Here is a 13716-nt window from a genome sequence, read left to right as displayed (position 1 = left end):
TGATGAATCAATATCATCTTACCATTTTATCAAAATTAATACCCACACCTTGAACTTATTCAAATCAAAGTCAAAGAAACTGGTTGGGGAAAAAGCTTCATCAGGGTCACAGTAATCTTGACCATTTAGCTCTTTAGGATGCATCCTTCCTATATCTTCAACGTTCAGCACCAATATTTAGTGTTTAATTAAAATTGTTTACAAGAAGTTATCCCCTTTGTTTGTTTCACAGTGACTTTTTACCTTTCAACTGCAGTCATTGCATTTATTTCTTAACCCATTTGCAAGCCATCCACAGGCTGGTTGAGATATAAAGTCTAGAAGTAAACTTGTTGATCAAAACCATCCTTTTTCTTATCAGACATAGTGTGACCTTGACCTTTAACTTTATACCCTAACTTCTTGAGGTTTCTTTGTTACTCTATGTGCAGGATATCCTCAAAGCTTGGTCAAGGAACTTACTATTGAATAAGTTACTAAGCAAAAACTATTTTGCTTTGAACCACAATGACCTTGACTTGTGATCTTTTGGCTCCTTTCTTATCTATAAATGCAAGCCATCTGTAAACTTTTGTTAAAGTACATGGTCTGGAACTAATGTCTTAATACAGGAACCATTTTTCCTCTTTTAGTTACAATGATCTTGACCTTTGATCTTTTGACCTTAAAATCAATGTGCTTATTTTTAACCCAAGGTGTAAACCATCCGTGGAATTTGGTGAGGGTTCGTGGTTTAGAACTAAAGTTTTCATGCAGAAATCATTCTTAATCTTTCAGCAACAACCTTGACCTTTCATCTTTTCATGCTATCACTAGGCTTTTCCTTAAGCAAATGCAAGTCATCCACACTGTTGAACCAAATCTGTGAAGTTGAACTTAAGTTGTTGACCCTAACATCAAGAGTCTTCTTTCTTACCTAAAAGCCATCCATGAAGCTTGGTCCAGGTTTTGGCACAGATTTAAAGTTGTTGTTCAGAAACCTTTTTTTCTAGTCCTGCTGATTGTAACCTTAAATCTTTGACCCACAAATTAGCAGGCTTCTCCCTTAGCCATAGCTTGGTAATCAAAATGCAATATATAGTTTCTATAGACTTCCATGATGAGTGCAGAAAAATAGACCCCACCCACCAGATATATGAACTAAGAGGGTGTCCATTTATTAGGAGGCTTCTTTAGCAAACAAGTCCATTCAAAATCTTTATTGAAATTCCATCAAACTGATGAATGTACATCCATATTATAAATTATGCCTGCCTGACTGCAAACAGTGTAGACCAATTTGCAGTGGACAAATCCAATTGCTGTCAATTGTTATGTGATTTATAGTGAAAGTAAGTTGATTGGAACTAGACTGTATGTCTTACCCCTGCCTCAGGTTAAGGTCATGGCTTGCAAATGTTAAATTGTTATCTTTTACTCACAAAATAAAAATAAAAATACTTGGATTTGATCCTGTATGATCCAATATTAGTATGGAATTCAAACTAAAACATTAAGGCATGCCTTCTTATTTTGAATACAGTGAAACTTGGGCATTAATCATTACTAAAGACCATGTAAATGATATGAATGCTAATTGGAAATTACCTTTTGTAATAGCATGTAGGAGTATATTATGCAGTGAGAGATAAAAATTTATGCTATTTGCATTTGTGTGTTATGCACAGGTAGGTAGGGTATGGTACTTAAAATTTCACTGTATTTATTGAAACTAATTAAAATATTGAAATGTGCAATGTTTATATATTTGCCTTTTGCTACCTACAAAGAATATACCAGATATATATATATATATATATATATATATATATATATATATATATATATATATATATATATATATCTCTTTGACTTGACCTCAGTGTAATTGAAGAGGTAAATTGTAATAGAAAACATTTCACAGCATGTTGTAGTTTGCCCATATTGAAACAACCCATAGACAAATAATGCATTGGACAGAAGGCATACATTTTTTTTACAGTAACCATCATTAACTATATAAATGACATATCTAAAGAATTGGCATCTAGCTCAAAATTGGTTTTTCATAGATATATGCAGTTGCCAGAATGACTTTCAGTATCAAATGAGCACATCAGCACATGATGATGTATAGTGTACCATAGGTTTACATATAATTTAGGGTTAGAGCATCTGCCTCAGATGCAGAAGGGTCGTGGGTTTCGATCCCTGGCCAAGTCATACCAAAGACTTACAAAAATGGTACTAACAGCTTCCTCACTTGGCGCTCAGCATTAAGAGGTTAGTGTTAGGACTGGTCGGCCTGGTGTCAGGATAATGTGACTGGGTGGGACATCATGCTACATGTCTGCGGCATGATGCCCCAGTGCTAGACATCACTATAAACTGCCACATTGCAGACATCGTAGCAATATGACTGAAAAATTGTTAAAGCTACGCTAAAAATCTAAATCACACATCACACATATAATTTAGGGAATACAACCAAAAATGCACTTTTCACAGTAAAATGCATATAGAAATATGCATAACCATTTTACTGTTTTTCATTCGTAATTATGCATAATGTAATTGTTGTTGTCATTGCCATCTGACTGCTCATTCCTTGTGGTTAGAGCATCTGCTTCAGATGTGGGAGGTCTTGGGTTCGAATGCTGGCCAAGTCATACCAAAGACTTATAAAAATGGTATTAACAGCTGCCACACTTGGCACTCGGCATTAAGAGGTCAGTGTTAGGATTGGTCGGCTTGGTGTCAGGATAATGTGACTGGGTGGGACATCATGCTACATGTCTGTGGCATGATGCCCCAGTGCTAGACATCACCATAAACTGCCACACTGCAAGACATTGTAGTGATACGACTGAAAAATTGTTAAAGCTACATTAAAAATCAAAATCACACACACACATTGCTATCACACAAAACGTCCAAAAGATGCAGGTCATCATCATCCATTCTTGAGCAGGTCATCAGGCTGCTGTGCATTTGACATTTTTCCAAATGCATGTGCAGTCAAGCTGGTAAGCCTACATGACACTAAACTATGGATGACCAATTGGTAGGGCTGGATAAAGGCTTTGGGGGGTCTGGGGAACTTAAGATAGAGGCGCTTTTATAGGTTTTCAAATACATCCTGAAAGCAGTCTTTTACTGTCCTTTAAATGTGTACAATTATTATAGCTATATTAGGCTTAGTATTAGGCTGTTTAAACCTATCTATGGTTTATTTAAACATATGTAATTTTATCCACAGCCATCATATGCCCGGGGCACATGCACCTGAGCCCCCTCCCCATCTTAATCTGGCACTGCCTCTTGAGCAGAACAACCTGTCATCCATCAGATAAGAAGACTTCCTCCCTTTTCATTGTCCATCCATGTCCTTGAGTTGGGTCAGGAAAATTCTAGAGAATTGGCCACCAGGCATGATTGGCAATGACATTTCAAGGTGTCACATGCAGTAGTTATATTTACTATGTTCTAAACAGCATTTTTTCCCACATTCTCATAAATGGCCAGAAACAAGAAAACATTACAATTTATAATTTTGAGATCTAAAAATAGACGATCTTCAACCTCAAAATTTCTTGGATTGATTTTGTTTTTTTCTTTATTACAGATTATTTTGATTGTAGTATTTTAATAACAGTAATTTAGTGATGCAAATGACATGTGTCTGTTTAGAGTCCCAAAATGTTATATGCAGCTCCATTAATAATCCACTTTTCCATCCATGTGTCCATGCATTTTCACTTCTCGTAACCTGCATAAACTTTCCTCTTGTCAGGTTAATTGTTTTACATAATTATTGCCCTTCACTGCAATATTGCATCTCCACTAGAAGAAATACTTGTAACAAGCATAGCTCAGGCACCATTCAGTACACTGCAGTTTGATTTTGTATCAACTCAAGACCAAGATGTGCTTTTTATGGTTTTATTTTGTTGACTCAATTTTGTTTTAGTAGATTTATGTCCTTTGACAGTTCTCTTCATATCTTCATATGTGATGTTGCCAGTAATGGGCATAATTAGAATATCATTCAAAATATTAGGCATTTTTGTGTAAACATTGTCTCTTTGACTTCCATGTGCTATATATGGGTTTAATGTCATGAGTTATGGATCCAGATTGCTTGTTCTCCAGCCTTTTGGTTTCTGCGAGCAAACTTCACCAAAATTTGTTGGATTTCAACCAAATTTGGCGTGTGGGTTCAGGTTGATGAAACCTTGAATAAGCTAAACTTCCACAATTTCCACAACATCATTTACAGGAGTAGCCTATGATTGTCGATCCACCATACTCTGGTTTCTGGATCATAACTTAGCTTTTTTTTTATGGATTTCAACAAATTTTGGCATGCAGCTTTATGTTAATGAAACCTTGAATGAGTTTGATTTCAAGTCTTCCAAATTATCAATTAAAAGAGTTATAGTTGATTACTCTTCCTCCTAACTTTGCTTTCTGAAGCATACTGGTAACCTTTCTTGGGAAAATGTATTTCAGTTGGAGTTACTGTGCACCTTGATAGGACCTTGTGTGAATTAGGTTTCCAGTATTCTATATCATCATTTAGAAGAGCTATGGCCCCTGAATACCGTCATCCACAAATTTCAGTTTTACACGACAGGCTTTGCTATTTAAGTCCCTGCAAGATGAGAGAGTACTAATTGCACTAATTGCTACTAGCTCAAGTTTTAAAACCGTCTAATGAAACTCTTGCAGGTGTTGATGAACCTAGTGCCATGAAAGACTCGTATATCTCCACCTCCTCCAGTGAGAAAGCTCAGATTTTGAGCTATGACCAGTCAGATGGTAACAGCATGTCCACTTTTGGCTCTGAATTTGGAGAGTCCCCTAGTGCACCTGAGGTCCCTCTACCCCAGCCCATGCAGCTGGAAAAACTAACAGCAGCAGAAATGAAACCAATGGTATCAAGCTATGAAAACGTGTATACTGGAGTTTCACTTGATCCTCAAATGAACCGCATGTCAATGGATGCCAGTGAACTTGACATTGGGGATCACTTTGATACAAAACAACCTGACGCTCATTTAATGCCAATTGGAAAGTCAAGCAGCTATGAACAACTTTACCAGGAAAAAGAGTTGGAATTTGATGATGAAGGTGAGTGCAAATCAGAGTCTGCTAATTTATCGCCTGCTTCAGGATCCGTAGCTGATGTTTCTACCACCTCAGTTTGCTATGCATCTGTCGTAAGTAATGGGCACCGTGCTTCTATCACATCTCATTCTTGTCCTATCTATATAACCGTGGAATCAGGATTGGATAAACTTGCATGCACAGATGATTTTTCAGCTGTACCTGGGGGACAGGGTGGTGCTATGAGAATCAAACCTGAAATGGCAGAGCGATCTCTGTCATGTGAATCAACAGAGGATAAAGAAGTGTTGGTACAAGAGAGGATGACCCGATACAGCTCATCTCCACAAATGTACAGCCCCACAGAACCCACTCCAAAAAGAAAGGGAGACAAAGGTACTCCATGCCTTTGTCTTGTTGCATTGCTTGCCTAAGCTGCTGTTCTTTGCTTATATGTTCAGCCACCCAACATCATTGCACAAATTGTTATGCTTTTTTTTCCTTCTTTGCTCACTTATAACAATGTATGGAGCTAGAAATTGAAAGTATGTGATAGAGTTTTTAACTGCAGTTTTATTCAAGGTAGATGTAATTCTACAGTATAAGATTCTGTACCAGTTGTGCAATTAATTGAAGATATATATATATAAGATCCTGAAATCATTTTATTTGCTGGACAAGTCTGATGTTTTGACTAGCACATACTCTGAGCAACTGGACATTGGTCACTGAATATCTCAATATCATATATTGAATTGTCCTTGATTTGCTTGTCCAGTAAACTGCAAGGAAAAAAAACACCTTGACAAAATTAAATTTAATAGTAACTAGTCTTGTTTACAGATGATTCCTTTATTTGGGCGGTCATTCAAGGTATTGGCGACTTGTTTTAATTCAAGTCATTTGGTCCAGATTACACCTTGTTTCTTCGTCTGTTAACAGAGATGTCGCAAGCTAAGCTTGTTTGGCCTTTGTTTCCCTGCTCGCTTAAAATACTGTATAGCCAAAAAGACATAACACTGAAGAGGTGTGAAAGCTTATCCCCCTCTAATTGAACATTTACCCCAAGGTCTGTACTTTGGACGTTTAATCAGTCATTCACATGATATGATTTTTAATAAATTTGTGTTGCAGTGTGTCTGCACATGATACTTCAGAACAAAATAAGTGAAACTTGGGTCCAAATTAGGGGATAAAAGGATAATAGCAAATGACAACTAAATTTTAGTATCATCCACCAAGACCTTGTTTGGATTTGATCAAACTCAACTTCACCATTTGCCTTTACTGGAAATACTCGTCATATAGGTATTACATATTTATGAGGTAGTGAGTTGTCATGTAATAATTAATTTTAAAATAAATAGTAGATTGGAATAAAATACTGTGGTTGGATGAAATGCTATAGTATAGTTTTCTAAAAGAAAAATGATTTTTATAAATAAATAAATTAACAGGAAACCATTTAATAATTTATTGATAATCTTAACACTTGCTGCAGATATGGAACTGAAAATGAGATTTTCTGGTACATTTAATAATTAGGTGTATCATTGTTTATTATTGTGTCACAGCTTGTTATATTTCATTCAATTTATTCATATTAAATTTTACAAGTACATGGCCACTGCATTGATTTTTGGGAAAAATATGTGGCAAGAGTTCTTAGAATTTCAGGATTCCTGTTATATATATATATATATATATATATATATATATATATATATATATATAAAATCTTAATGTACATGTATTTCTAAAGAAGCAACTATTTTCATAATCTTTGCTGGAGGGTTGGGATTGCTTTAATATTGAAACCACCCAGGAATTATACACACCATTGACTGAATTAGGATTTCTCTTTCACAGGTCTGTCTAGATATAGAGACCATTGCAGTGCATGTTAATTACAGTAAACGAATGAGCTTGTCTTATATTTGAATACACTGTATGCCTAATAACATCTTTTAATTACAGGGCTATGATGACTTTGGTTTTCACATTCTTAAAAATGTTTACATACATCAGTACATTACTTGTAACACCTGCATGTTTTTTGTGGCCATCAACTTTACATGTTAAATGTTGACACATTACACAGCAAATTTGTCTTCAGTTCTGTTCCGATTGATATTTCCTTTTAATTTGAAGACTAAATTATCTTACATTTTATTAATTGTATTTGTGTCTTAATTGACAATAATTTTATTTACTTCTACTAAATCAGATTTTGAATGTACTTGTTCTTTTCAGTGTTCAGTACTTGATTTCAAGTTTACCTTACTTCACAATGACAAAGTTATAAACCAGAAATTTCTTGTGAAGTTAGAAATAATGATACTTAAGCTCAGAACTTCTTGCTAGTTACACTGTGTTTATATATCACATGGAAACATGCAGAAAATCATTGCAGTTAATAAGGATATATAGGTTGCAGTAAAATGATTGGAAATATGCTTAATTGTGAAGAACTTATTACTGTATTAGACAAAAGGAAAGTGATCATTCAGCATCTAAATATTAGGTTGTAAGCGTATCATTTGATAAAAGCTTGAAGAAGTGTTCATCATAACCATTGCAATAGTCAGGTCCATCACTTATCCTTGAGAAATTTAGAAACAATACAAATTACGATTTTAGTTGTTAATTTTTATAAATAAGTCAGTTGCAATTTGTTTCTGAGGAAAAATTGTCAAGATCATCCAAGGTAACCATTATCTGATTTGCAGTTATAAAAGTTACTTATATTTTTTTCATTTGGTTATGAAGAAGTGTGCTGTGTTTAGTCAATTAGTACAGCTCTCATAATGTGTTCCCTTAATTTGAATAATCTTGTGATCTTCATCTAGGTTTTCAAAGCAAGTAATGCTTATTTTAAAGAATACATAGCATGTCTTTGTACTATAGTGTATGGATAACCCAGCATGCATTATTAATTTTCTGCTTACCAGAGTAGTAGCTATATAGATAGCCCACAATGCATTGTTACAGTATTTACCAGAGTAGTAAATATATAAACAAAATAGATAGCCCACCATTCAGTTACAGTATTTATAAGAGTAGTCCACATACAAATAAAACAAACAGGCCAACATGTAGTGTCACACTGTTTATCAGAATAGTAAACATGAAACTACAATAAAGCTTCAGACATCTTGACCTGATACTGTATGAGATGTGGATGTCATATTAAAATCTTCTAATTTAACAAGAAAAATAACCACAGTGCTAATAACACTCACCAGGTGAATAAGGGGGGAACTTGGCATGTTTACATTCTTATAATTTGGATTTAATCATGTGCCATGCCTCTTTTTAGTGTATTTTTGTAACAAGGCAGATTATGGAGGCAATAAATACACAAAATTTCTTTCCCCCAACTCAGAACAAAGCATGGACGCAGTTTTGTATTTATTAAATACCCAAAATATCTTGAGCTGTTCAATATAAATGGAATTCAAGGCAAACTGTAAATTATAAAAGTTCATTTTGTTGTAGTGAAGCATATCAAGATGTTGTCAATAGTGAAAACTCTTCATTATTTATTGTCTGGATGTGCAATACAGGAATACAGATGAAATATTTGTACAGTACTGAACATGTTGAATTTAAGGGGTGCACAATACAAGTCTGATCTGTGCTTTGTCTTATTTCCCATTGGCATAAAACTCTGAACTGCTCAGAGATAATTAATGCCAGGTAAATTTGCTTAAACAAACTGATGATTCCTTTTTACCAAAAAGCTGACAAAAATGGAGCAGTAGCTAGGGAAGAAGAGGAGGACAAATTTAGCACTTCCAGTTCAGAAGTGGCCCAGTTGGAAGATGTAGAACACGCTCCAGGTAAACGGGTGTTCAGTGTTGTCACCTGTCCATGGAGCTTCATTTTCTATACCAGATTCAGTTTCTCACAGTTCTTCTTAAAGACCCATTTGCTAAATGTATTAGGTTTAAAACACAGAATAAAATGACGAAATATTTCTCAAAATTGTACTGCAATTAAGCTTCCGTTATTTATACCTTACACAAATGTTTTGAAATGCAGCTGCAAAAAACCATGAACAACAATGTCAGATGTTAAATTTCTAAATTTGTTGCAAGATTATCATCAGAGAAAAGTATTTTAAGAACTAATTGTGAGGGGCTGAATATTGTGATTCATCCTTAATATTTCATGTACGTGTATTTTGTGTTCTTCCTCAGCACATGTTACCACATACATGTGATAAATCCATATGGCCAGTACAGGAGATTTGTTTTTTCAGTGCAGGAGATTCGCAATCGAATGCAGATTTTTATGTACATATCCCGATATAACTTCTATTCACCTTAATTTTAAATCATGTCATAATTTTAGTTTCAAGGAGAAAAAAAATAAGAAAGGGATGATTTCCTTACGAATGACAAATGGATCATAAATAAACAAGACAGCTTTTGTTAGTTTCTCTGTCAGACAATACATATGTAAGCCAATATATTTTAATAAGTAAAATGTAATTGTTGACTATTCAGTGTATGTTCTTTAAAGGTGATGCTTAAGCTAAGATAACAATATAAATGTACAGATTAGTTAATATATGGAGTCTTGTTATCCTTTTGAAGTAGCCATCTCAAAATTAAAATTACAAGGCTAAGTTGGTGTAACAGTGTAACAAAAAAAATGGCAGTGTTGTAAAAGTAGATGACTACAGTGTTAACATTTTTTGAGTAGAAGGTCAGGGAGCCAGCTGCTCGTAGTTAATGAAAAGGCTGTACATGTATGAACAGAAAACTGTACTTGTAGTTAATGAAAAGGCTGTACATGTACATGATGAGATGTATATGATTCTTTACAACCTTTTAGTCCCCCCCCCCCCATTATTCACCCATACCACTTACAACAATCATATTTGTTCAACACAATTAATGTAATTAAGTACCCTTTTTGTGTGGCTTAAACTGGGGGAGGACATTTCTTCTGCACAGTGCAAATTGAAGAGATTGAAGATGTAGTCCAATTTAACATGAGTTAAACATAGATATTATACAACAGTAGGGGCATAATAAGTACACAGTTTGATTTATTATTGTTATGACTTTGTGCTCATAAACTAAGTAACAGAAAGAAGCAAAACCAACAAATTTTGTAAAACTTAACAGATAATTTAATTATCAAAGTTATAAATGAAAATATGAGAGGAACTTTCAGTATTATGAACTGAATCCAAAATAATCCTGTTACATTTTTTTGAAAGTCCCCAAAAATAGTTCCATATAAATTTAAAAACTGGAAATGTGATAGTCCACCAAGAATCATGGTGTCAAATTGGTACTGTCCAGAAATCCTTTGAATAATTCACAATAGTTCTAGAATAATATTTTGTCCATAAAGAATGAGCACTTTTTGTTTCCACTGAACAGTTCAAACAAATAACTTTCCTCTGAAATAATATCTAAGTACAACATAAAACATGTCTGCAGAATAGATGTTACAATAGGAACACAAGAAATAAGAATGACTACAAAGTATGAATGAAATCTGATTGCTTATATATACCTTCTATTACTACTATATTTCATAATATACACCCATGTGACAGATCATACACCTCATTCTGATGTTTCTAAATACCTATTCATGTGACCTAACTCATCAAATGAGAATTAACATAATTTGTCTAGAACTGTCATCATCAATCTGTCCAATGGGAGAAATGTTTACTAATAATTCTATTATTAGTAACTGTCCAGACATACATAAGCATCTATTTATAGATTTTATGTAATTTTATGCTCTTAATATTCCTAAACCAAATCCTAGTCATGTAGGCAAAATCTAACTTAAGATAGTCTGTACAATTTACAGCCATTAATAAAATTTAACAAAAGTAAGATTATGCACCAGGAGTTTAAAACATTATAGATATATATAACACCATCTTATGTTTCCAAAAATTATATACACAAAGTTGATGCTAGAGTCTTAGTGTTTGTTGCAGTGAAGACAAATCCATGTCAAGATGGCATTTAATGAATCGTCAGGTACAGTATCTAGCCCATCATATATTTCTCATCACTCATACCATAATTTCTCATAGATTTGGTAAATTCTTAAGTGTTAAGTTATGATTCTTGTTGAGAAAGTGTCTTGAACCAGCCATTTTTCAGATTGCTAGTTTCTATTGATTAAATTTCTCCCAGTCATCAAGTTTATTAGAGTGTACTAATAACCGGATAATAGTACTGGTACAGACATTCAAGCTAAAAATTATATATTATTTGGGGTTTTCATTCTTCAGTTGAGAGCATTGATTTTACAAACATTGATGGGAGGGACAGGAGGTATTGCAGATACCTGAGAATTGTCCTTCCATGCAAGACATTCACATGTAGGTAGATACTTTGACCCTGGCTCTTGGTGTGTCATCATGGTAACTTGTTTATGGCATTTTATTCTGCCATTGTGTATCTACCCTACTAAATTCCTTTCATGTCCATGTATAGGTTAATAGATAGACGATGATTGACAGCATGTTTTTTTTTTTCTTTCTTATAACTATAAGTAAGATGATCACCAACAAAACAAATGCATTCATAAAGCTTGAAAATTTTAATTGTCAGTTTAACATCTTAGTGTAATAAAACTTAACGCCAGACAAACAAATGGAAATTTCATGTCCTGGCCAGGAGACTGGGAGATTTGCAGATTTTCTGTGAGACTCCCGGAAAGTTCAGGAGATATCACATGTATGCTACGATGATTGTAAATTTGTATGATTTGAGCTAATTCTTTTCAGCTACTGTTCTTGTGCTGTGTGATAAATTGTTTTGCATTATATTAGGTGAGAGATTCACTATTCTTTCTTGTGTTTTTTTAAGTGAACATGCTTATTTCATCTTGATGTGTCTTACGGAAGTATTCACTGTATATAAGTATGAACATAAATTAACCTCCAGCATCAAATTGACTAGATATTAAGTGTATGTCAGTTTTGTCGTGTAGGTGTATTCACTCATCTTAAATCCTTGTTCTGAAATTTACTACAAATATACTTTAGTGTAATCAAAATCCTGATAGATGAATGCTCTGACCTTAACTGTCATAAAAAAAATTTTAGATGAAAATTACTGGTCAGTGTGGACTTTTACAGTGGTGATCAGGAAGTAAACAGGATCATGGAAAAATCCGATATTGGTCTAATCATAATAAAACGCAGGGTAATACAGTGTTTTTTCAGTATGTGGAGCTTTCATTGTGACATCACAGCACATTCAGTTCAATCTGGTTTGTACTGGATCACAACTTTAGGTTGATATTGTCCAAAAACGTCTACATACTTTAATATTGATTTTGTGATATGTATTTCTTGGGTGTATCTATGCTCTTTGTTGGGTTGGGGGGTGTGTGTGTGCATGGTTTCAGTTCAGTTGTACCATTTGTCAAAATGGGTGTATTCATGTTCACATTCTATAGTTCCATTCATCAAGATGGTATCATGTTCACATTCTGTAGTTCCATTTATCAAGATGGGTGTATCATGTTCACATTCTGTAGTTCCACTTATCAAGATGGGTGTATCATGTTCACATTCTGTAGTTCCATTTGTCAAGATGGGTGTATCATGTTCACATTCTGTAGTTCCATTTGTCAAGATGGGCGTATCATGTTCACATTCTGTAGTTCCATTTGTCAAGATGGGTGTATCATGTTCACATTCTGTAGTTCCATTTGTCAAAATGGGTGTATTAATGTTAACATTCTGTAGTTCCATTTTTCAGGATGGGCATATCCTGTTCCACTGCAGTGTTCTTGTTGATCTTTTTATGGAAACCTTGTTTGCATGATTAAGCAAAATTCTTGAGGTAATCAAGTGAAATTTGGTAGATGTGTTGTATTTGTAACAAAGTTGATTAGCTGTGGATATTTGCAACTAATTATATCAACTTTCCCTTTTTTAAATTGTTATGCTTTTTGGTCTGCATTGGGGCATACTTGTCTTACAAACACAAATCAAGTTTAATTTTCTTTTATTTCAGTACCATTTTATCCCACCTCTTCACATTTAGAACATAGCTTCAATATTGTTATTTAGCTAATAAATGCCCTCATTATCGAAGTTATGGAGTGGGCAAGAGATAAAGGCCAAGGCCAGTTCATGTCCTTCTGCTAAATTTTGCATATAGATTCTACATGGATTCAATGTCAGTACTGTCATGGAATTGCAAAAGACTTGTGTGCATAATAATGTTGCTATATTCTTTTATGGAGGATAAAATAGCCATCATGGCTGCAAAAGGTTTTTAATGTTACATACAGTATGTATGTATTTTTTTAAATAAAAATGTCCAAAATCTCTAATGTCTTCTTAGTTTCATTATGTTTTGAAAAGTAATGTGTGTTTGTAATCTGGCACTGTAAGGTTTAAAGTTATGCTATGATGATAAAGTAGTACTAGTCTAACACTGACAGGGTAAGAGCTCCACTGATTATGTGCATGTAGCAATGCTTCAAGTTTGTTTTTGCTTTTTTTCTCTGCCAGTATCAGAAGGGCAAGCTTACAATTGGTGAAAAACTTACAAGCACAGTTTCAGCAAGGGACCCTTCACCTTTCAGTTTTTTTAAATTCCCTTAAATTCTTGACAATATTCC

The 13716-nt window shown here is 34.1% G+C and overlaps 1 protein-coding gene across 1 annotated transcript in view; it reads left to right on the top strand.

Annotated features, from left to right (window-relative positions):
* The window catches only part of LOC149772644 (uncharacterized), a 225156-nt gene that overhangs the window by 159366 nt on the left and 52074 nt on the right, over positions 1–13716 (top strand). The window contains exons 30-31 of the mRNA XM_089947533.1: positions 4711–5484; positions 8832–8930. Coding sequence (XP_089803659.1) covers positions 4711–5484; positions 8832–8930 — 873 coding nt within the window. The remainder of the gene's footprint in view (positions 1–4710; positions 5485–8831; positions 8931–13716) is intronic.

Source organism: Sinohyriopsis cumingii, unplaced genomic scaffold, assembly GCF_028554795.1.
Source record: "Sinohyriopsis cumingii isolate HCF-2022 unplaced genomic scaffold, ASM2855479v2 utg001324l, whole genome shotgun sequence".
Taxonomy (NCBI): domain Eukaryota; kingdom Metazoa; phylum Mollusca; class Bivalvia; order Unionida; family Unionidae; genus Sinohyriopsis; species Sinohyriopsis cumingii.
Note: the sequence above shows the minus strand (reverse complement) of the source record. Positions and strands in the feature narration are given on the sequence as shown.